Source organism: Amphiura filiformis, chromosome 8, assembly GCF_039555335.1.
Source record: "Amphiura filiformis chromosome 8, Afil_fr2py, whole genome shotgun sequence".
NCBI lineage: Eukaryota > Metazoa > Echinodermata > Ophiuroidea > Amphilepidida > Amphiuridae > Amphiura > Amphiura filiformis.
The window spans coordinates 9,222,265-9,244,233 of NC_092635.1; the positions used below are offsets into that span (position 1 = coordinate 9,222,265).

General features: G+C 34.7%; 1 protein-coding gene across 1 annotated transcript; it reads right to left on the minus strand.

Annotated features, from left to right (window-relative positions):
- Window positions 1-11,787: 11,787 nt before the first annotated feature.
- Window positions 11,788-16,181, minus strand: LOC140158464 (uncharacterized). The gene is made up of 2 exons (XM_072181558.1): window positions 15,336-16,181; window positions 11,788-12,012 (listed from the first exon to the last, which is right to left on the minus strand). Exons 1-2 carry the CDS (start codon window positions 16,179-16,181, stop codon window positions 11,788-11,790), a joined length of 1,071 nt encoding a protein of 356 aa, XP_072037659.1.
- Window positions 16,182-21,969: the final 5,788 nt, after the last annotated feature.

The following is a 21,969-nucleotide window of genomic DNA, read 5'->3' on the forward strand; positions in this document are numbered from 1 at the left end:
CAAAATTCTCTCTGGGGCCATTTTGAAAATGTTTTCCTTTTCAATTCTAGACTTATCAAATGAGACGATCATGTCTAGTGAATCATCAGGTGGAAGTGCCATCGGATTGAAAAATAACTTTTCTTGCTAGACCAAATAAAGTGTTAAATGCGCATATGCATGTTACCCACGAATTCAAGCATTTTTCACCTGTTGTACGCCATAAAATTTCACTTTCTTTAATATCTTTCAATATTTTATGTGTGACTCATATACACTAGAAACCGGTGAAGACTTTGAACATAAAATAGAATTTTATTACATATATCTACAAGGAAATATTTTGGTTATTACACATTTTAAGAAAGAACCAGGTGTACAGTTAAGATTGTGTCAATTCTTCGAACTCTTTCCAAAGTGGCTGTCATTTAACATTACTGTATTATTTCGAAAGATTAGAATAAATGCTTCATATAAATATAAAGTTAGATTTTGTATCTCGTCGCAGGATGAGGATCTCGGATGGATTCGTGGGTAACAGCGTCTGGAAAATAGCAATTCCTATTAATTTTTTTAATAAAAATAAAAAATACTTTTCCGTATGTCAATAATTCAGGCTGCAATGGCACTAAAATGAATTTTAATCAAAATACAGACTACATGGAATATTTAGAATGGATCATTATGGCATTTTGGGTATAAAAGTTTTGAGAATAATGAAGTTGCCCAATTCAAATAGACAGAGCAAACAGTTTTATATTATTATTTTAGTAAAATCATTCCATATTTTCATGCAGCAATATTCTATTAACTCGTGTTTGACAGTTCCTATGAACTAAAACACTATCAATACATTGTTAACTATAATTTAAGTAGGGATTCGTGGGTAACCAAAATGTTCGTGGGTAACACATATTTGAAGGTATGTATTGGTAAGCGGCAAAATAGAAACTATTACAGAAGGTTGGAAACCACCATGCGGTTATTCCTCCATTGTGTTTCAATGATTCCCGTTTCTCTAACTAATTGCATTTACCCAAAAAAATGGTAATTTAGGATAATCAATCAAAACTTCATGATGCAGCTTCAGTATACCTTCAAGAGGACGCTATTAAACAGGACTGTTTTGGAACCTATTTCGCATGTTTTCAAAATGTTAAGATGCATAAGAAACATATAATTTACGAGTAAATGCTTGGATTCGTGGGTAACGCCGAATTCGTGGGTAAAGCTATAAGTACTATAGTACCGTTTGGGGTTTGCGTTTCTTAGGTGTATAAACTGTAAGTACTGTCAAAATTATAGCATACCCATGGCTTGAATATGTGCTGATTTAAACTTAAAATAAACAATCTCCTTATTTTTCAAGGTTAGCATCTATTCGGGATTCGTGGGTAACAAAAGTTTAAACCGTCGTAGATTCTTTTTTTTTTTTTGAACGTATTTTTACGATTTACAATTTTAAGCGCTTGTCAAACTAAATTCAGTGTCCAAAGTCATTAAATGTTAATAGTTATGGCGATTATATTTGCTGGACTCGTGGGTAACAGTTGATACGTGGGTAACGTCAAATTTGATTTTATGGAATTTTATGGGTAAAACGTATTTGCATAAAATAATCACTTGGACCTCAGAATTATAGAACGAAACTTCGTTTCATGATATAGTCATTTATGGCATATTCACTTAACATTTTTCAGAACGATCATTTTATTTTTGATACGCGGGTAACAAAATTATTAGCCAAATTGACTTAATGGCCTCTAGAGTCCACAAACTTTGGTGGAATTCAATCGTTTTACATATGATGAGAGATCATGCAAACGTCTTTCTAACGGTAATAATTTCATTTTGATTGAAGGACATTCAATGACATATATGGTGCTTTATCTTTGAATTCGTGGGTAACGCCAAATCATTTAACCTATCATAACTTGTCCCCTGGTATGACTTGCTAGTAAAGGCCTATATGCACAAAGAGAGCACATTGGACGTGACATGATATGCTCCATCAATAACGTGATTTCCTTTATTAATGACATTTTAAAGTGGAAAATTAACATAGAGAGAATTTTGTCCCGCTTTCGCTGGAATTGACCATATACATAATGGCGTATCATACGATCGCAAATGCGGCTATAGGTCATGCTCTGCTCCGACCTTCCTTAAGTGTAGATTAATTTACATATCTGGGTCTTTCTACCTGATTCACCTTTAATCTCCTGTCCTCAATTTTATTTTATTTCTCTCTCTCTCTTGAAGGAAATACGTAAGATTAGGTTTACTCTCAACAAACACAAGAAGTGTAGCTCGATCGTTTCTAATTCCCAATAAGATAAGACAATAGGATATGGGTCAAAGAGAAAGGACAAACAAAATATTTAAAAAGGGAGCGTTGTTGGACTTTTAATATTATGAATTTTAGCTAATTAGTAGGTTGGACATCCCGCCTGTTATTTCAGGCGCACCACTGATGACAGGGTAACAAAGCCATAACCATGATGACAGTGTCTCCTGATTTACCTTGTAGTTTAATAAAGTCACTCGGTATAAAAGAATCGCAGTCATCTTACACTTTAAAATGAAACTAATGACTTGATGTTTGGAAGTCCTGGATTGGGTTTCTGCCTTGTTAGTGTGCATGTCACTCTTAGTATTATGATAATAAGTTTTTGTTTCAAGCCATGGTCAATTATTAATTGGTACGAAAATAAATCTATGCAGGATGGAATGCATGTACTCATAGAAAAGTCCATTTTGACCCGGTATTATAGGTGAGATACTTATAGCTGTTTTTAGAGAGATTGTACATGTAAAGTCTTCGAGTTTCTCAGAAAGGACATAAACATGATAAATGGGACAACAATGTGCACAAATTTGAATTTTGAATTATTTTGGCCCTTCAACTACTTTTAGTAGTTGAAGGGCTCATTGCCACTTTACTTCTACTTTGCCTTCCTGATTTTCACTTTTGTCACTCTTTGTCCGTATCTCAGTGGTACTATATGAAATTGTCTTTTTCTTTATAAATTTTAAACTTCATTCCATGTCCAGAATACACAGGTTAACATGTACTTTGAGCATTGCATTAGCAGCAGTCATGTTGAATATATGCAAATTACCATTTTTCCCTATGTTAGTAGAGGCAGAATAGTGAACATCGTGAGACTAACGAGGCGGAGAAGATGTTTTTGTACGTTTAGGGTGCTGAATAAGAGGTTTTTGGTTAAACATCTATGTATGGCGGATACCTTCTAAGCACGACTAAGATAATACGCCTAACCCAATGTAATCTTAGACGTGTATCTTAGACGTCTAAGATGCAATCAACACCGCAGTATTTTGCTGGGTTGAAAAGGTAAGAAAAGCCTTGCCTACCCTTTTTATCAATTCAGACCACGATGGAAAAATAACAATTAATTCGGAAAGACATTTAAATCAGAGCGAAGAATGCGTTAACTGTCCCATATGAGATAATAAACATTTAAAATGGATATAGACTAACACTTTGTGAAAATCACCTTACACAATAACAGTTAAAGCACAAACAATCTCTAATGGACAGTTGATTCTTTATGCTATTCTTAATGTTTTTGCAGCAACATTACCCCTAAAGTATAAAAACCAAATCCCCATTTAATATTATTGAGTTAGTGAAAGAGTAAGACTCATATGCAAGCGCTTATTTTTCCATCTTTAGAAAACAAAACCAACAACTGGGGTAAAACAACACTTACACTGACGCAAACATGTACTTAGATTGCAAAAATGGAGAAAAATACTTTTTGAATCAACAAAGTGCTTGTGTTTTTCATTGTGTGCGGCTGGATGATTTGTGATTCTAGTGTGACAATTTGAGGGTTTTTTTATGAATGAGTGTGCACAGGATTACATATACCAACCAGTATTTTGTTGTTTCATAGCAAGCAAATCTCCAAAAGAAGCTTTTTACACATTTCAGACACACTTATTCTTTTATATTTGAATCTTAATGAAAGAATATATTAAAGATATAAAGGCATTATTTAAACTTTTGGTTTAAATTTATTCTCTCTGAATCTGGGTCACACATGCGATTATGACACGTTTCATTAATTTTAAAAACATCCACTTCTAATTTGTAACTGAAAATAAAATTCGATCTGATTTGAATTCTTTACGCCTACTTGAATTGTAATGTGCGAACAATATATCGCTAAGGAACTTTTTGACACACTTTGGTAAATCTTCTCTCTCACGTGGGATAGATATGAACAATGTGAGAGACACAAAAACAGTTTATAACTAGATGGCACAGCTGTGTGTGAGCAAACACGAATATCTATGCCCGTGACTTCCACCCTGGATCCCTTCCCCTGACCACAAACGAAAATTTAGTGACCACCATATGGAAGCCCTTGATATAGCCTTTTATTTGATATACATCTCATGCTCCTAGCACTTAAACTAAAAAAAAACGCCCAATTGGGAGCCAAATCAAAAAGTTGGTGAAAACACTTGTTATAAGCTTTAATTTGATATATGATCCATCTTCATAGCACCTGAAATAAAACAAAAGCACCCAATTGGGCGCCAAATCTAGGCTTTAATCCTTGGTATCAAAAAGATAATACGTCTATAATACTCTATAATACGTCTAGTCCTTTTCTATTCTCATATTATCCATTGTATTTCTTTTGTTCAAGGTTCGTTGCCCAGACAATTATCTAGAGTAATGGAGATGGAAGATGGATCACTGTCCAGCGACAGTTATCAACACAATGGCTCAAGATAACAGTATCTGGGCAGCACGCTAAACAAAAGGAATACCATGGACATTCTAGATACAACATACATGTAGAATCTGTGTTACCAACTAGTTTCGGGTAGAATTACGGAAAAATGCATTCACAGTTTGATTTAATTGTATACCCCAAAATTAATAAAAACTAACTGATTCGTTGAATGCATACTCAGTACATATACAGTAAGCCAAATACCGGGGCCAAATAATTAAGGAACCTGATGTGTTCACCTATGTATATCCTAAATAAAGACACATATGGCAAAAATTAAGGCAAGCAACTAATACCTGTAATCATTATCTCTAATTTAAAACCTTATTTGTTGAAATTGTACGATAATTAAAGAAACGGTGATCTTTATTCTAATTAATGAAAACACAACGCTAGTTTTAACTTGCTAATCAATGGAAGCACGGCGCTAGTTCACCTGTTCGCGAACGCTTTGTGTACAAATTAATAGGGCATGTAATGGAGCAAACTGTAACTTTTAAACTAGCATCCTCCTTGCGTTTTTGGATCGTCGTGTCTTTATTTTTTGAACAATATCAACGAATAAGGTCTTAAATTCGAGCTAAAAGATACGGCTATAGGGATGAACATAACTAGTACCTTATTTCTTTGGCTTACTGTATATAAACTGTCATTACCCTTATCCAACCCAAAAGCTCTCAATGGCCCATACAAATTAGCTGCTAGCCAAGAATCTCGTGATACTACCCGACTAGTGGAGCTGCGCAGCTAACCTGCGGTACATATTACAAAGTCAAGAAGCTTTACTGTAACCTACCCATAGCGGGAAGTAATGGACACTGTGTTACTAGGTTCTTCTTCTGCCTATGCACATTTTTATAAGATACAAATTTCATGGTGTTGAAACAGATCGTAGTATTAAAGTTTACAGTTTTCATTATTACGTTTAAATAACAAAGGTCACGGGATGAATACACTCCAGCGGGATTAATTACGCAGGTGAATTAGCTATAAAACTACTTGAAATACGGATTTCAATTGAGAGAAATTGAAATTCTGTATTCATTTGATAATGCTAATGTTAGTTTTTAATTAAAAAAATTAAAGATTTGGCATTAAATTTCTTTTTGAACTATTACATAAACATATTTTGGCACGAACAATTTAATTTTGCTCGACGAATCTGAAAGATAAACGGTTCAAAACAAACCATTATCAATAATAACAACAACAACAATAATAATAATAATAATAATTCTAATAATAATATCTTCTACGTATTCTATACTATAAATAAGTTGCTCACTCAATGAAGTGTTTATCGACATTCAAGACATTACACGATTGCTTACATTAAATGAATGTAATAATTGTAGTGACAAATCAGTATATATAAAGTAAACTAAACTGATTCCTGTCAGTCATAATGATGACTTGTTTCATCACTGATATTTCAATTATTCACTAATTATCCTCTTACAACTAGTAGGTTGTGGGGTGAGGGAAATTAGACAAGGCTCAAAGAGTACGCTGTTATGATTCGTAGCCCTGTGCCACATGCTCTATATGCTTTTATACTAATGTCTAAAGTAACATTTTTTTAACTTAAAAGTTGAATTTTTTTATCAATGACTATTGCTAAATTCTAAATTCACAAAAGCGCGCGTCAGCCACGCAATACGAAAAACGCAGTTCGTGTAGGGTCTGCGGCCAGCTTATACGCTAGTCTACATCAATCCACGATGTTATGAGTCCCGTTGATCAGAGTATAGACGAATCCAAGGAGCCAAGTCATGGTCAGGATTTGGTCGGACATCTTTGGGTAGCCGCTAGCACCAACCTGGTGTTTTGAGCGTCCAATTGTGCAATTAAAAGCCGCCTAACACCTAGAGAAGATGCAAGGACGAGGAGGGTTAATAGAATAATAGCTAATAATATATAAATGGAGATAATTCCGCAGGTAATCCCAATCGCATCTATTCATACATAGTCCTTTTGTTCGCAAGCATTGGCAAGTACATCAATGCATAGATACCGCGTGTAGTTAATCCGATTATTATGTCACTTCAACAGCGAATAGCCTGTGTTTTCGCGGAAGGTGTAAAACGGGTGAAGGAATGCAGTTTAAAATTTCCGCCAAGGCCGAATCATTTCACATTTTGAGTGCATTATAGCTGACGGCTACCCAACTAAAGGCTGCTAGTCAGGTGTAGGAATGCGTGAATTTGGATTCCTCTACAGAAGGACTTACTGAATGTCTCTTGAAGTACTTTAAGGGTACACGATGTATTGTTGGTCGAAGCAGTCAAAAAATCTATTTTCATTATCAAAATCAATATATCTTTGAAAAGTAACACTTTGATGTTTTGCAAAAGTTCATTCTGCAAATTATTTTGAAAACTTGCTTGATTTATTGCTGTTAATGAGTTATAATACATTTTACAAAAGTGTTGTTGTTTCAGCGGAAAATTCATCCTCTTTACAACATAACTCAAGAACCACAGGGCCTACAAAAGTATATATGTGATATTTGAATGCTTCTACACACTTGCTATGAAATGATCAGTGCAAAATTTGCCAAAGCTCACTTCCATTCGCAAGATGCGGTGAACTACCAAATCGCAACAGTTTAAAAACGTTGCTAACCTTAAATAGTACTTTCCCAATTAACTTTATAAGATTGAAACTTTGGGAACACAACTTTGAAACTCGCTATAAACTTTGGCTACTAACATGCCATTTTTATTGGGCTATAGATCACTATATGTATTATGTAATGAAAAAAATAACATGGTTAGACTTATTTTTGCTTTATCATTATCTCAGAAATGCTTTTTCTATTTTTCTATTCTATATATCTATTTTTTCGTAAATATTTAATGTGGGATGATGATGAATGAACGAATCTGCCAATTACACCAGCAACTGTCACGTGAAATCATCCCTTTATCAGTTGTACAGTTGGGCGTTCCTTACACCTGTTTCTCCTGCCCGGATGTTAATTGAATCGGTTACATTCTCGGCTAATTATCGATTGAGCTGTGACATGTGATGCCATGGCAGTCAACAAGTACCTCTTGTACGCAAAGGGCCTAGACGCGTCTTTGAACAGAAATGGAATCCTTGACCTTGCTCGTTGGCCTTGCAGTGGCGTACCGTGGCCGCTCCTACCCCAGGGGGCTGAAGGAAATTCAATTTTGCTGCCCCTTCCTCAACAGCCCGAAAAGGTTGACCCAGTTTTTTTCGGTCGTTTGAAAAAGTGAAGAGCACAAAAAAAAATTATAAGCGCTAGCGCCCTAAAAGCAACACATTTTCATGTATAGTACAATTTTTTCAAAATTTTTTACACTTATCAAAAATTGTCCGCCCTTTTTTCTTTAATAATTCTTTTGCCGCCCCTTCTTCTTCCGGCGCCCCTTCGTTTGCCGCCCCTTCTTCTTCCGCCAACCCCTTCGTTTTGGCCGGCCCCCGCTTTTACCCAGGGGGGCTGGCGCCCCCAAAGCCCCCCCCAAAAAAAATACGCGCATGCCTTGTGCAGGTAGAACAGGGCCGATGACCTCACCATTCAAATAAAAGCGTGGAGACCTTTCAATTAATCAGCCCGTAAAATCGTTCACCTGGCGAAGAAGTACCATAAAATGTATTATCAACTTTCCAAAGAAACGCTTGTTTTTTACATCTTACAATTAAGCTACAGACTTGATAATTGCAGTACAACAAATGCAGGGCCGGATTTACCTTTTGGAGGGCCCTGAGCCAGGCCAAAAGCTTAAGGCCCCCAAACTCACAGGAAGAAAAGCATGTGCAATCAAGTGGTCAACTTAAGTATAAGATCGACAGTGGCGGCGGGAGCCATTTAGAGGGAGACAAGCATATTATCCTACTAGGACATTTGCGCGCGAAGCGCGTGAAAATTTTTAAGACTACTTTAGCCCAAAATGAACAAGAATTTTGCTATATTACGGTCAGTGTACACGAAGCGGGCAAAATGTTGCACTTTTGCCCTATTTTTGCCCAAAACATGGTGTTTTTCGGGGAAAAAGAAGATGCACAGGGCAATTTGTGGGCCCCAAAATCTGGGCCCTGGGTTCGAAGAAATGGACGGTTTTGTGACACGCAATTTTACTTCCCAGTAGTTTGATCTCATCTGGCACATTATGACACCCCCATTGAATCCAATGTGACTTCAAGAAGTAAAGTTACAAGTATTTGATTAGACGAAGGTCCAGTTTTAAAAGTGACAAACTGGCATTTTCATCTGACATCTGGTTTGAGAGTGGTGAATGGCTAATTTATGCGTGGCTGTAATTTTAAACAAAAGGAACAAAAGAAAACTGAAACAAACTAACTGACAAATTAAAGGGGGAGTTATGAAAAGTACAGAGAAGTAAAAACTGAAATAAGAAATGCATTAAATAAAGCTTCATTGAAGAAACCGTGTTGTCTCTAATTTGTTGCGCTTGTTGGAATCTTTTTGCGTCTTGTATAGACTAGTCACTTTTGAAACTGGACCTTCGTCTATTCAATTGCTTGTAATTTTACTTCTTGAGGTCACGTTGGATTCAATGTGGTGTCATAATGTGCAGAATTAGATAGTGTATCTATTAAAAAAAACCAATTTAATCCAACATGGTTCAGTTTTGGAATTGTGATTATTTTTCCAAGTGTAAGGATACTTTTTTGGCGCAGTATATTTGACCAAAGTAGAGCTCCAAGAGCCTTGATTTGCCGCTATATAGGAAATGCAAAGTCTGTACCTGCTGGTTCTGAAGTAAACAAGTTTGTCAATACCCAGTATCGCCTACAGGGTGTGCAACTTTGGTCTTTTTTCAAACACAAGAATGAGGTCGGTGGCAAATAAATTTTGGTTTGTAAGGTGCCTATAGCCTGTGGATTGCATGGAGCAAGATAACGGTGAAAGGTCTGGATAAGCAACATTTAAATACATATTGAATACATAATGTTTAGCAAGTGACGTGTGGACTTACTTTAACACAAAATATATCATTATACATTTTCCTTCTTGTGGGTTTTAAATAATATTTATTTTAATAATTTATATTAAAAACTATTATTAATAATCAGATTAACTCAAACGTTCCGTTAGTTTATATTCACTCATACTGAAATATTTGCATTAATATGAAACCAGATAACCAGATAAGTTGCTTGCAAACGTGGCAGTGGCATAAATTGTTGTATCCTATAATAATTGTACCCTACAGTGAATTTCACGTTAAATCACCAACATTTACTATATTTATTTTATTTTATTTTATTTTAAATCCACAAGAGTTAGAGGAACTGATTCGCGTTTTGGCAATTTATTGAAATACAACAGAGCCCGATTGCAGGCATGCTTATTCTCTAGAAGCATTTCCTTGGAACTGTATTGCTCACTATCGTCAGTAACTGCCTATTTTGATGCTTAAAACTCGAATTGATTTTAATTTTCAAAACAGATACACCTTAACATTAAATTTCGGTTAACCGGTACAAGGCAACGACAGATGACTGATTAGCGTTGATTTTAAACGAAGGTAAAGTGTTTAAGGCGTAATATATCGGTAACTATATCAGAACAATCTGCCCGTTTTCTAATTGGCTTATTGGTCGACTTATTATAGCCCTGCAGCATTCATTTAGGATTACGCCTATCTCATCTCATGGAACATTGACACAAAATTGGATGTACACTATTGCCTCTGCATCACATTCACCCCCGAAGTATTTATTAAAGTGCGCTACTCCCAGGTAGAAAACCAAAAGCCTCAGCGCATTTCATACGAATTCGCTGACCATTTTGGCCCACGGCACACTAGGTAATGCCATTTTAGAAACAATAAGGGACTTGCAGGAAAGAATGGCACATCCTATACATACCACATTAAACCATCACAGCCAGGATCGGCTACCCAACTTCTTGTACGGGTAACTACCATGACTACGGGCAATATGAAGTTGGTTCACACGTTTGGTTTTCACTCACTTCTTAGCGTGTAGCCAGGCGGAAGAATATTATTTTTATTACATGAAGAAACGTCCAGCTATTGTAGGAACTATAGCCCCGTTCGATGTTCTCAAATGAATGTTATGAACTTCACTTAGCGCCTGATCCAGAACAAACAAAAATGTTTCCTAATCAAAATAATATCATATATAGATCTCATTTTTCAAGTAAAATAATATGACATATAATTTCAGTGGGTATTACTAGAATTATGAATCGTGGATTCAGAAATGCAAATAAACTTAGGCCTAATTATAAAAGAACAGAAAGGAAAAGTTAAGGACAGGCAACATAACAGACACCGACTTACACAAGACATGTAGCTCGATCGATTCTAATATCCTTACAATGTAATAAATCAATATTGTGAAGAATACCTTGCACAATTGGTCTTTTACTATTATGGCTTTATATTCAATGATATTATCAAAACTAAAAGTACGGATTTATCGAGTTCTTTTTTAAATGTTTAGTAAAAACAATTGATTTGAAAATTTGGGAAATGCTAGGAATTCATGAACAGAGCGAACCTTCGACGAGACATTGTCGTTATGTACTAGAGTCATTCAATAGTTTGATCTCCGCCCTTATGACTTGGGTTCCGTAAGCATTGGTAAATCATCAAGTATAACATAATTATACATTGGCATGTTACGAATGAGGGCAAATGTATATTGATACCATTCCAGATTTTTTTGATTTTTGTAGGCAACCTCAGAACCACGGTAAGATTTGGTAAGGAAATGATATTTGTTGGAGTGACGCTGCTTTTTTTTGTCATTATACAAAATTGTCAATATTATTATCTGTTTATGTCAGCTTCAAATGATATTTTATCATATTAATGGTCACTTCATTTGGTATTTGTATATTTTCCTTGTATTCTGTAAATACTTTATTTTGTCCATATCCACGACATTGAATCCTGAGTTAGTTACTTCGCCTACAACAAATGGTTGTTATATGGGAAAATATGAACTGACTTACAGAAAATGAAATACGAGGGTGAAAGCAGATCTTTCTGAATAACCCTCGTACTACCATTTATAAACTCAACTGTGTTGGAACAAACGCCGCGTTTCGATTTCGTAACCCAACACTCAGCAAATCTGAGACGGCGAAGATCGGTTTTCGGTAAGAAATGATAGAATCGTCGTTTGTTGTTACATGGTTGGGAGCTCTACTACTAGTCTCTGGTGGTACGACAAAGTGTATGTTTTGTAGCCCTATTCGGTACGGGACACCATCAAGACAAATTAATACAACATCCTACTGGGCAGAAAGAAAAACAATTTAAGTTGCTGTGGTTAATCAAATTTTGTCTATATTCTTATTGATTGAATGAAATCCGAGTCGACCTCTGACACGCTTACTATCACGGCAAGTAAGCCAAATGAGCGTAGTCATTTGTCAGAGGCATCATGAACAGAGTGGGTAGCTAGGTCTTTATTTTTGCTAACAAATTTATGTTACGAATGTTAAGCTGTACTGTATTAAAAAAAGCTTCTATCGTTTTAATTCACAGTACTTTTCGACAAAAATAACAACCTACATCTTTTCGTCACAAAGCATACAAAATGACACAAAATGACAATAATTAACCTTACAACGTGACCTTATATAGCTACAGATTTACTAGAGCTAGACCTACTCAAAATATAAATTTACATGCCTAAAAATACAGCAAAGGAAACTTAGTTGTTGAAAGTATAGACCATTTAAAACAAGTTCTCATCTGTGCCTCAGTCCGTTTAGGTCCGGCTGCGGAGCACAGCATGATCTGACTCTTGGAATCATTTTGCTTTTGATTTGATTCTCGTTTTTAACTTGTTTAATATTTTAATAAGGTCCGTAACCCGATCGACAGCATCATCCCCCGATTTTTTCATTGTTGATGAGGTTTTGGTATCACATAATAGATACTATTTTTCTCATTACTATCCTGAAATTTGACGCTCCAAGTCGATGTATTTCCGGAGAAATCATGAAACACATCGGTTTTTACAGGCTACCAGTTGTTCGCATTTTACACGACACGGGAGTTTTGGGTAGTCATAGAATGAAATCGGAATAGATTCGGAAGACTTCACCCCAGTACCAATTCGTCCGCAAAAATACATCCAATAGGCCCCCTAATGTCAAACTATAGATGGCGCTATAATGATATAAAACAAAAAACAAAAATAAAGAAATACATAAGAGGCGAAATAAATAAGGAAACAGGGCCTATATTGTCAAGCATGATACGAGGAATATGAAAAAAAAATTATTAGAGCACCTCCCCCCAATTAAAAAAATTAGTTAAAAAATAAAACAAAGAAAAATCATAAATATGTGAAATGTGCATCATATAGCTAAAAATAAAGAAATAATTAAGCGAAGTAAATACAGCATGGGCTATCTTGTCAAGAATGATAATGAGCGCAGTGATATGTAATGTTTTTTAAGATTAATCAGTATGAATAGAGGGTATAAGTGTACAGGGCGAGCTGGTTTTCAGTGCCAAGGCGAACACTTCCTGTTTCCACCGGGACATGCGCTCGGCCGTTGTTTCGGGATGCCTGACCAGAATGCAATTCACGCGTACCAGTGTATTGGCTTGCTAATATGCTAATTATTCACATTTATGCTGAAATTGTTCCCGTTTTCTCACATAGATTGATAAAGGGGACAATATTTGACATTGTATGTAAGTTTGAAGAGAATCCATATCCTAAACCGAGGGTTACCCAGCAAACACAAAACGTTTTCGACATCATTCGCAAAAGGTTATAAAAGGTTGTCAGAAAATGTTTAAATGTCGGGTTATATAAAGGGTATATTAAGAGTATAAAACGTTTTCATAACCTTAAAAAACATTTTTGATAATCTACTGCTCAGCAAACAAAATGTTTTACAGAAAACGTTTAAATTTCGGGTTATATAAAGGGTGTAAAAACGTTTTAATAACATTCCAAAAACATTCTTGAAAACTTGATACAAGACATTCTAAACAGAATGTTATTTTGGGGTTGAAAAATTTTTGCGAAAAATGTTTGCCCAAAATATTTTCAATAACGTTTTAAAAACGTTTTCATGACCTTTATATAACCCGACATTTAAATGTTATTAAAAGGTTTTGAAAAAAACATTTTAAGAACATTTCTGTGTTTCCTGGGTTCAAATATTTTAACATAATGTTATTTAAGTATTGACACAATATTTGGCAAAAATGTTTGCAAAAGTAGTTATTTATTTATTTATTTATTAACCATATTTAAACAGGGTAACCTACTCAACAAATATTACAATGTTGATTTTCAGTAGGGCCCTGAGACAAACATATAAAAGCATTAAATACACGTAGATTATACATTATTAAAAACCATAAAAAATTGAGCTTACATAAATATTACGCAGCATTAATATACCTTATATAAATATTATACAGCATGAAAACCAAGTTTTTGTAATTAAAAATAATTCAAAAGCTACACGAAGTATTTAAAAACATATGACATGTATGAGCTGCAGAATTTGTTGTGCTACAATTTCAGGTCTTCTTTGAGTTTCTTTTTTAATTGCATTAGTGAGTTGACTTGACGAATATCTTTCGAAATAACATTCCATAATACGCTACCTTTGTATTGGAAAGAGCTTTTACCATAATTTGTATTGCACTTTGGAACATATAGATCGCCATTTACACTACCTCTAGTGTTAACAGAATGAATGATATTAACTGGACGAAACAGATCATTGAGGTAGGAGGGTGCAATTTCATTTTTAACTTTAAACATCATACATCCAGTTAAGAAAATAATACGGTCTCTTATATTCATGAAGCCTAAAGTACGTAACATGTCGTTTATATGAGTTCTGTATGGTACACTTAGTATAATTCGCATTGCCGTGTTTTGGAGTTTTTGAAGCTTATTTAAGTTTATTACACTGCAGCTACTCCAAATAGTAATTGCATAATCAAAATGTGGTAAAACCATAGTGTTGTATATAGTAATCAGTGAACTTCTCGGGACAAACGGCTTAACTCTTCTCATGACTGCAAGACTTGTACACACTTTACGACAAATATTGTTGATCTGCTCTTTCCATTTCAAGTTAACATCAATTTGAACACCAAGATATTTAAAACATGTGACATTTTCAATCTCAACATTATTCATATACACTTTAACATGATTAATTTTACTAGTTTTAACAGGTGTACCAAGTAACATTACTTTTGTTTTCTTCACATTTGCTTTCATAAGATTATTATCAAACCATTTACAGAGTGTATTAAGATCTTCATTTAGGTTATTCTCTATTTCCTTAACATCTTTACTACAAACATAAATCAAGGTATCGTCGGCATACATGTCAACAACTGAATGTTTTAGATCATTTGGCATGTCGTTAATAAATAAAAGAAATAAAAGTGGCCCAAGTATAGAGCCTTGTGGAACTCCTGATGATATAACATGGGGCACAGAAATTGAATTATTAATAGAGACATATTGGGTACGTTTGGTGAGATATGTTTCAAACCATTTTCTTTCATTATCTTTAACACCCAATGCGTGCATCTTTTGAATAAGCAGTTTATGATTTACCATGTCAAAGGCTTTACTTAAATCTACAAAGACTGCTCCAACATAATTACCATTATCTATATCTGTACTCCATTTATCAATCGTTTTAAGGAGAGCTGTACAGGTGGAGTGTTGTTTACGAAAACCAGATTGACCTTTGTACAAAATATTGTTATCGGTGACATAATTATATAACTGACTATGTACAATCTTTTCCAGTAGCTTAGAGCACACAGGTAAGATAGAAATGGGCCTGTAGTTGGAAAACTCATCTTGATTACTACCTTTATAAATGGGAATGACACGAGCTATCTTTAAATCATCTGGGAAGCAACCTTGTTTAAGAGACATATTGAATATCTTACAAAGGATAGGAACAACAGCTTCTTTACCATATTTGAGAAGTTTTACACATATGTCGTCTAATCCACTAGCTTTCTTTGGCGAGAGAGAATTGAGTTCGTCCATAACTTCCGCATTTGTGATCTCAATAAATTTAAACTTAGTGTCAACACCACACCTTCGAACATTATTTGAGTTGTTATTATTTACATCACAAGAATTTGACATACCAATGTTCGTGAAATGTTCATTAAAATCGTTAGCTAAGTTAAGATCTCCCTTAGATGTTGACGGAAGAGTGCATGTGGCAGCACTACCTTTCTTACTTGGAAGCAATTCTTTAAGTGTTTTCCACATTTTCTTTGTATCTCCAGCAGAGCTATTGATTTCATTGGTGAAATAGTCTCTCTTTGCATCTTTCATCATCTTATTTACTTGATTTCTGAGAATTTTATATTCATCCCAATGTTTATTTCCAGCAGCACCATTAATTGCTTTTTTGTGATGATAATCCCTGTCATGCATTTTCGTAAAAAATATCATCACGGTTTTCTAACCAAGGACAAATGTTGTCCTTAAATCTGATAGTTTTAATAGGAACATGGCTGTCACAAACCTTGGTAAACTTACTTACAAATGAGTCCCATGCTTCATTCACAGGCAGAGTGTCATCAACAGACCAATTAACGTCATTTAAATCATTCACAAAATCATCAACATTAAAATTCTTAAAACATCGAAACTTTTTCGTAACATGATTACTTTTAGTACACTTTTTCACCTTAGTCTTTGATACAATTGTTGTACAAGGAAAAGAATGGTCACTAAACGACTTGTGAATTACACGAGTATCCTTACAAATGTTACGATTGGTAGTGAGAATTATATCAATAAGTGTTTTACTTGTAGGCGTTATTCTTGTAGCATGCTCAACAATTTGACTTAAATTATACAAATTCATAAAAAAAGACATGTGACTTGTGAGAGAATTTGGTTTTAAGAAGTCACAGTTAAAATCACCCACAAGGATAATTTCTTTATTTTCATTTGTTAAAACATCCATCGTTTCAGACAATACGTCAAAAGTTTACAATAACATTTTTTGAAAACATTTAAAAATATTGTTGTAGTGTGTTTTCATACAAAACGTTTTAAAACGTTATCATGACCTTTATATAACCCGACATTTTAATGTTATTAAAACGTTTTTACCTAAACCAAAAGCCAAAATATAACTTATTTAAAACGTTTTTAAAACGTTTTTGTGTTTGCTGGGTACCCCCCTTTAATGCATTGTTGTTATTGCCATTATTATTTTTTCATGATTGGACTTGCATAGTGACTCAGGGTGGTGGACTGGTCTGCGTTTTGCCGGCTCCTTGTTTAAATTTGCTCTGTTTTCTTTCTCCCGGCGTGGCTCCCCACCTAAGAGTTGCTCTGTGCTTCCAATCTTGTGCAATATAACCGGTCTTTTTCTTGCAATATGGTGTATGTGTAATAGTATGTTTAAGTTAGGCTAAATATTGTTTTTTCGTTCCCTAGGCTTTATGTTTTGTAAAGCGCCCAGAGGCTATGCGTTGGGCGCTATTATTAAATCTCTCTTTATTATTACTATTATTATTATTATTATTATTATTATTATTATTATTATTATTATTATTATTATTATTATTATTATTATTATTATTATTATTATTATTATTATTATTATTATTATTATTATTATTATTATAGTTGCCGACAGTGTGCATTTTTAATTCATGTTTTCGTTGTTCACCTATAAATGAAAGTGTCATAGAAAAGAGCAGATTGTAATTAATATTAAACAAACTCCGCAAATACATCACTGCAAAATAGTTCATACCATAATTATTCAAATAATATTACACTGTTTGATATAAATTCATAATAATAAATATATTGCAAGAAATATGATAAACTGGGAAAAGTTAGATCAATATTATTTCATCTGCATCAAATCCAACATTGTCCATGTTCCACTAAATATTCAAATAATGTCGGTTCCCACGAACACAATGCCCAAAGTGCTAAAGATGGATTTTGGAAGGATTCCATATAAAGTACTAGGCCTATATTCCACCAATGACCATCACATTGTATAAACAAATAGTATTTGAAAGCTCTACCGTATAATGCTGGTATAATGAACATTTTCATTTGATAAGTTAAAGCCATATTGTAACATTTGCTGAGGAGAACGCCCTCAAAAATTTTTAAATTCTGGTTTTTACACGATTGTACTTTAGTCAATAAAGATTCCCTGTAAAAATCAAGACTTTAGGCGCTGTAGTTATGTCAAAATCCGCGATTTTGAATAAAACGATGGAACCGGCGTTTTATTATTACGATGGAAATATTAGTCGAACACGTAATTACGATAGACCAGTGCCTTCTGGGGCTAGATGTCGTGTCTTGACCTTTGACACGACATCTAACTTCCGCCTTGTGTTTTCCCTGCGCAAAATCGCCACTTGGCCCGGCTTCGGCTGTAAAAATCGCCTAATATGTCAGATCCGGACGAGTCTTTGGGCTTGAAAAGTATTCCTGAAGACATACAAAAGCGGTTAGCTAATTTAGAGACAAAAAGTGTCGACAATAAGCAAGTTACTGAACTTTGACTGATTTGGAGATTCAAAAAGAATACCAGTGAATTCGTGACTCTGTGTCGAGGGTACTTTAGACCATTGACTTCGCCTGTGTGAAGGACCGTGCCCAGTTGGAAATCAAAATAAAGTGGAAAGGGCAAATTATTTTAATCTCACAAAATCCAGCAGATATGTTGAGACAGCGCTGAAGCTAATCAAACTGTGCTATAAAGACATTGATGAGAAAGGATCTGTAGGAACTCAGTTCATAGATCAGATTGCAACTGTTCTGAAAGAGAACATTGACCATAACCAGAAAGAGTACCAAGCTGTACTTGTCGCCTCCCAGTTCGACGAGGATACAGCAAAAGTTTTTCGCACTTTGCAGAAAAATTCAGCTTGTTTCACGTCAGATGGTGTAAACCAGCTAAAGGTAGCAGCAGTATTAGCGGCTATTAAGGGGCAAAACAATAGTGCACAAAATCGCGGTGGTCAAAATCATGAAAAAAAACTCTGAACCTGTGATATGTATTCCCCAAGACAGGATATTCGTAAGGTTCGCAGAGATATTGTGAGGGCGCTGCGCAAAAAATGTATCCAAGAAAAAGCTTGTTAAAATAATTTATGTGTGCTGGTCTATCAGTAATGTATGTTTCCAAAAACAGTAATTACGATAGACCAGTGCCCTCTGGGGCTAGATGTCGTGTCTTCACCTTTGACACGACATCTAACTTCTGTCTTGTGTTTTCCCTGTTTACCTTTCTGCATCTAATTGCCTCATGTATGAGCCAGGTGGAGGTTTTGTGTAGGGTATCAAGATAAGGCATTTGTTAAAATAAACAATTAAAGTTCTGTTTATCACAATTTATGTGTGCTGGTCTATCAGTAATGTATGTTTCCCAAAAACGTACACAGCGTGCGGGATACACAAACACACCCAGCCCGAGGATCGTACCGTATTACAACCCGGGAGTAACATGCATGGGCGCTAGTAGTAAATTCCAATGTTCTATGCTTTACCTCACTTGTTCGGCTCAAAATTAAAAGGGGACATATCTGACAGTAAAAGCTAACATTTTATGGAAAATAAATACTAATCTATTTTTACAGAAATGTTATAATATGGCTTTAAATAAACAGGATTTTGTTGTGCGTGTGATGTTGCTACTAGTACTAGAGCGTAAACAATGAAAGGTCGGTGTACGATAACTCTCCAGAGATCGTTTGTTCTATAAAGGTTATTATGAATTGGGATTTTCACCGTACTTTCAAGTTTCTCTCTAGCTTAAATTTTTATCGTCTAATGACTCATACGGGAAAAGTTAAGATGACACTAGATATCAGCTTTTCATCCATGTTCATGGTCAATTGGAAAAACAAAAAGAAGTAGGTTGATGAAAACTAAGTACATTGTAAATTACAACAACAATACCAAAACTGTATTTTAATGCCATTTGCCTACACCTCAAGGGCTTGTGCAGCGGAAAGCAAACAAAAGACAATAATAAAGTGTTAAAAATCTTAGTACTAGTCTTAAAACCCTTAGTACTAATCTTACAACTAGTATTACAACTAGTATTACAGTTTTGGTCTTATAGTGTTTCATGCGACACAGTTTTAAACTAGTAACTTGAATTATGGACTACAGCTTTGAGTATATATAAAAAAATTACCAGGATATAATATTGTAGTATTTTGCAAACGCCAGAGAATCTAATGGAAAGGTATCACAATATATTGCAAGAAAGTAAAATGAATGAGTCTGCATTTTATATTATTATGATTTTGTCAAAATTTCGTAGTAGCTAATAAATTTGTCCATAAACATTTCTGAGCAAAAGTTGTAGTTTGTTCAATTATTAAAACATTATTTAAGGGTACTTGCCCATCAATTTTATTCAGGGGCGTGTTTGAAAAACGGCACAGCGCATTAGTAAAAACAATAAAAAATACAAAAATTTACACCAGGGTTCGAACCACTGCCAAGGCACTATGAATGCTAAAGATGCATACTGTGCCACGGTGACTGTGGTTAACATTCGGCGATTTTCAAAGATATACATATCAACACGTTTCTAGTGTATTAAAAATCAGATTTTGGTAGGAATACAGTCATAGAAAGACATTGGACTCTACCTGTCTGTTTGTTTTTCATTTAATACAAATTAATTTTGATGAATCGAACTGGTATGACTCTTAGGACTCGTGATAATTGAAGATTAATTTTGTAATAATAAAATGAAAACGCTGGGTCATTCACGACGCCATTTGTAATTCATGTCAAAACCTGGGGAGACCACACACATCCGTGTATACGTGCGCAATCGATACTCAATGATCCAGACAATACCATTTGAATATACCGCCCTTATGTATGCACCTACTTGACACATCTTGTCACTTGCGGGAAGATAATACTATACCCTAATAGCAACAATAGATACCCCACCGTAAATAGCTCTCTTCATTATCTCGCTGTGCCAGTATATACGCGTAGTGTAGGTAATTTTGAACCATATTTTGTTCAAAAGTGATAGGAAGGGACTGTTTTCAGATTTAAAAAAATGTTGGTTATCAGCAGATGTCCAATGGTATCAGGAAGTGTTGCAGAAAGGTAAGCGTACTCATTATTTATTCAAAATACCACATATCAATGAATTTAAATTGGAAATCCAAAAAGGAAATGTCAGGTCAAAATTCTCACCTTAGAATTATTGTGAAATAAAATCAAACCAAATTTAGGCTCCGCAAACAATGTCCAATTATTCCCATTGGTGTTTGCTACACGTGTATATAATAAATTGTGATTTGGGGCTAATTTGAGTTTCAAAATACACCGAGTGATGTTTTTTGATCAAAAACATCGACAATTCAAGACTCTGTAAAAACAAATCAAGAATTATCTGGGATAATTGCAACTAAGTATAATGAAAGTTATGATCTAAGCTACCAGATGCATCATTAATTTCCTGACTATGATATTTAGTTGTGAGAAAAGATTACTTTAATGTTTTAGCGGGATTATTTCCCGCCAAAAATTCAACCAAAAAGAGCATGTAGCCTTAAACATTTGATTTTTCTTCCTCGTTACACCGTGAGTCCTCTTCTCTCTGAATCTGGGACAACTTTACATCGTGCCCAAGACAAAATAAAGAATTATCGTTTAGGGTCATAAATACGAGCATAACTTCTAGATGTTTCATACAAAGAAAATCCTTCCTGATTTGGATCAACTTAAATTGCGTGCAAACACGATATCGCTCGAATTAAAAAACAACTCTCTGACACACATCGGTAAATCTTCTCTTTCTCTCTTCTCTCACGGGGGACAAATGTGCGCGATGCAGAGAGACAGAGAATTTCTATTAATGGATGTTCACTGTAAATCGTCTTTGATATCATCACAATATCCCTGATGTACATACACTATAAATAGTTGGAATATAACGTTCAAAAAACGATATTAGACCATGTTTGGTTAATAATGTGTCGATTGCCATTCACTTTCCCAGTATTACCTATAAAATTAGGAATTTACGAACTCTTGTTACAAACAACTGAATATTAATATAGCAGAAACCAATTATTTTATTTTATACAAATAGGTATGCTCCATTCCCCCCGCACATCCTCTTGATAAGGAGTCTTTGATATGTTTCACTGTGGAGTTGAAATTTTCAATTGGGAGAGTCAGATATTATGGGTGA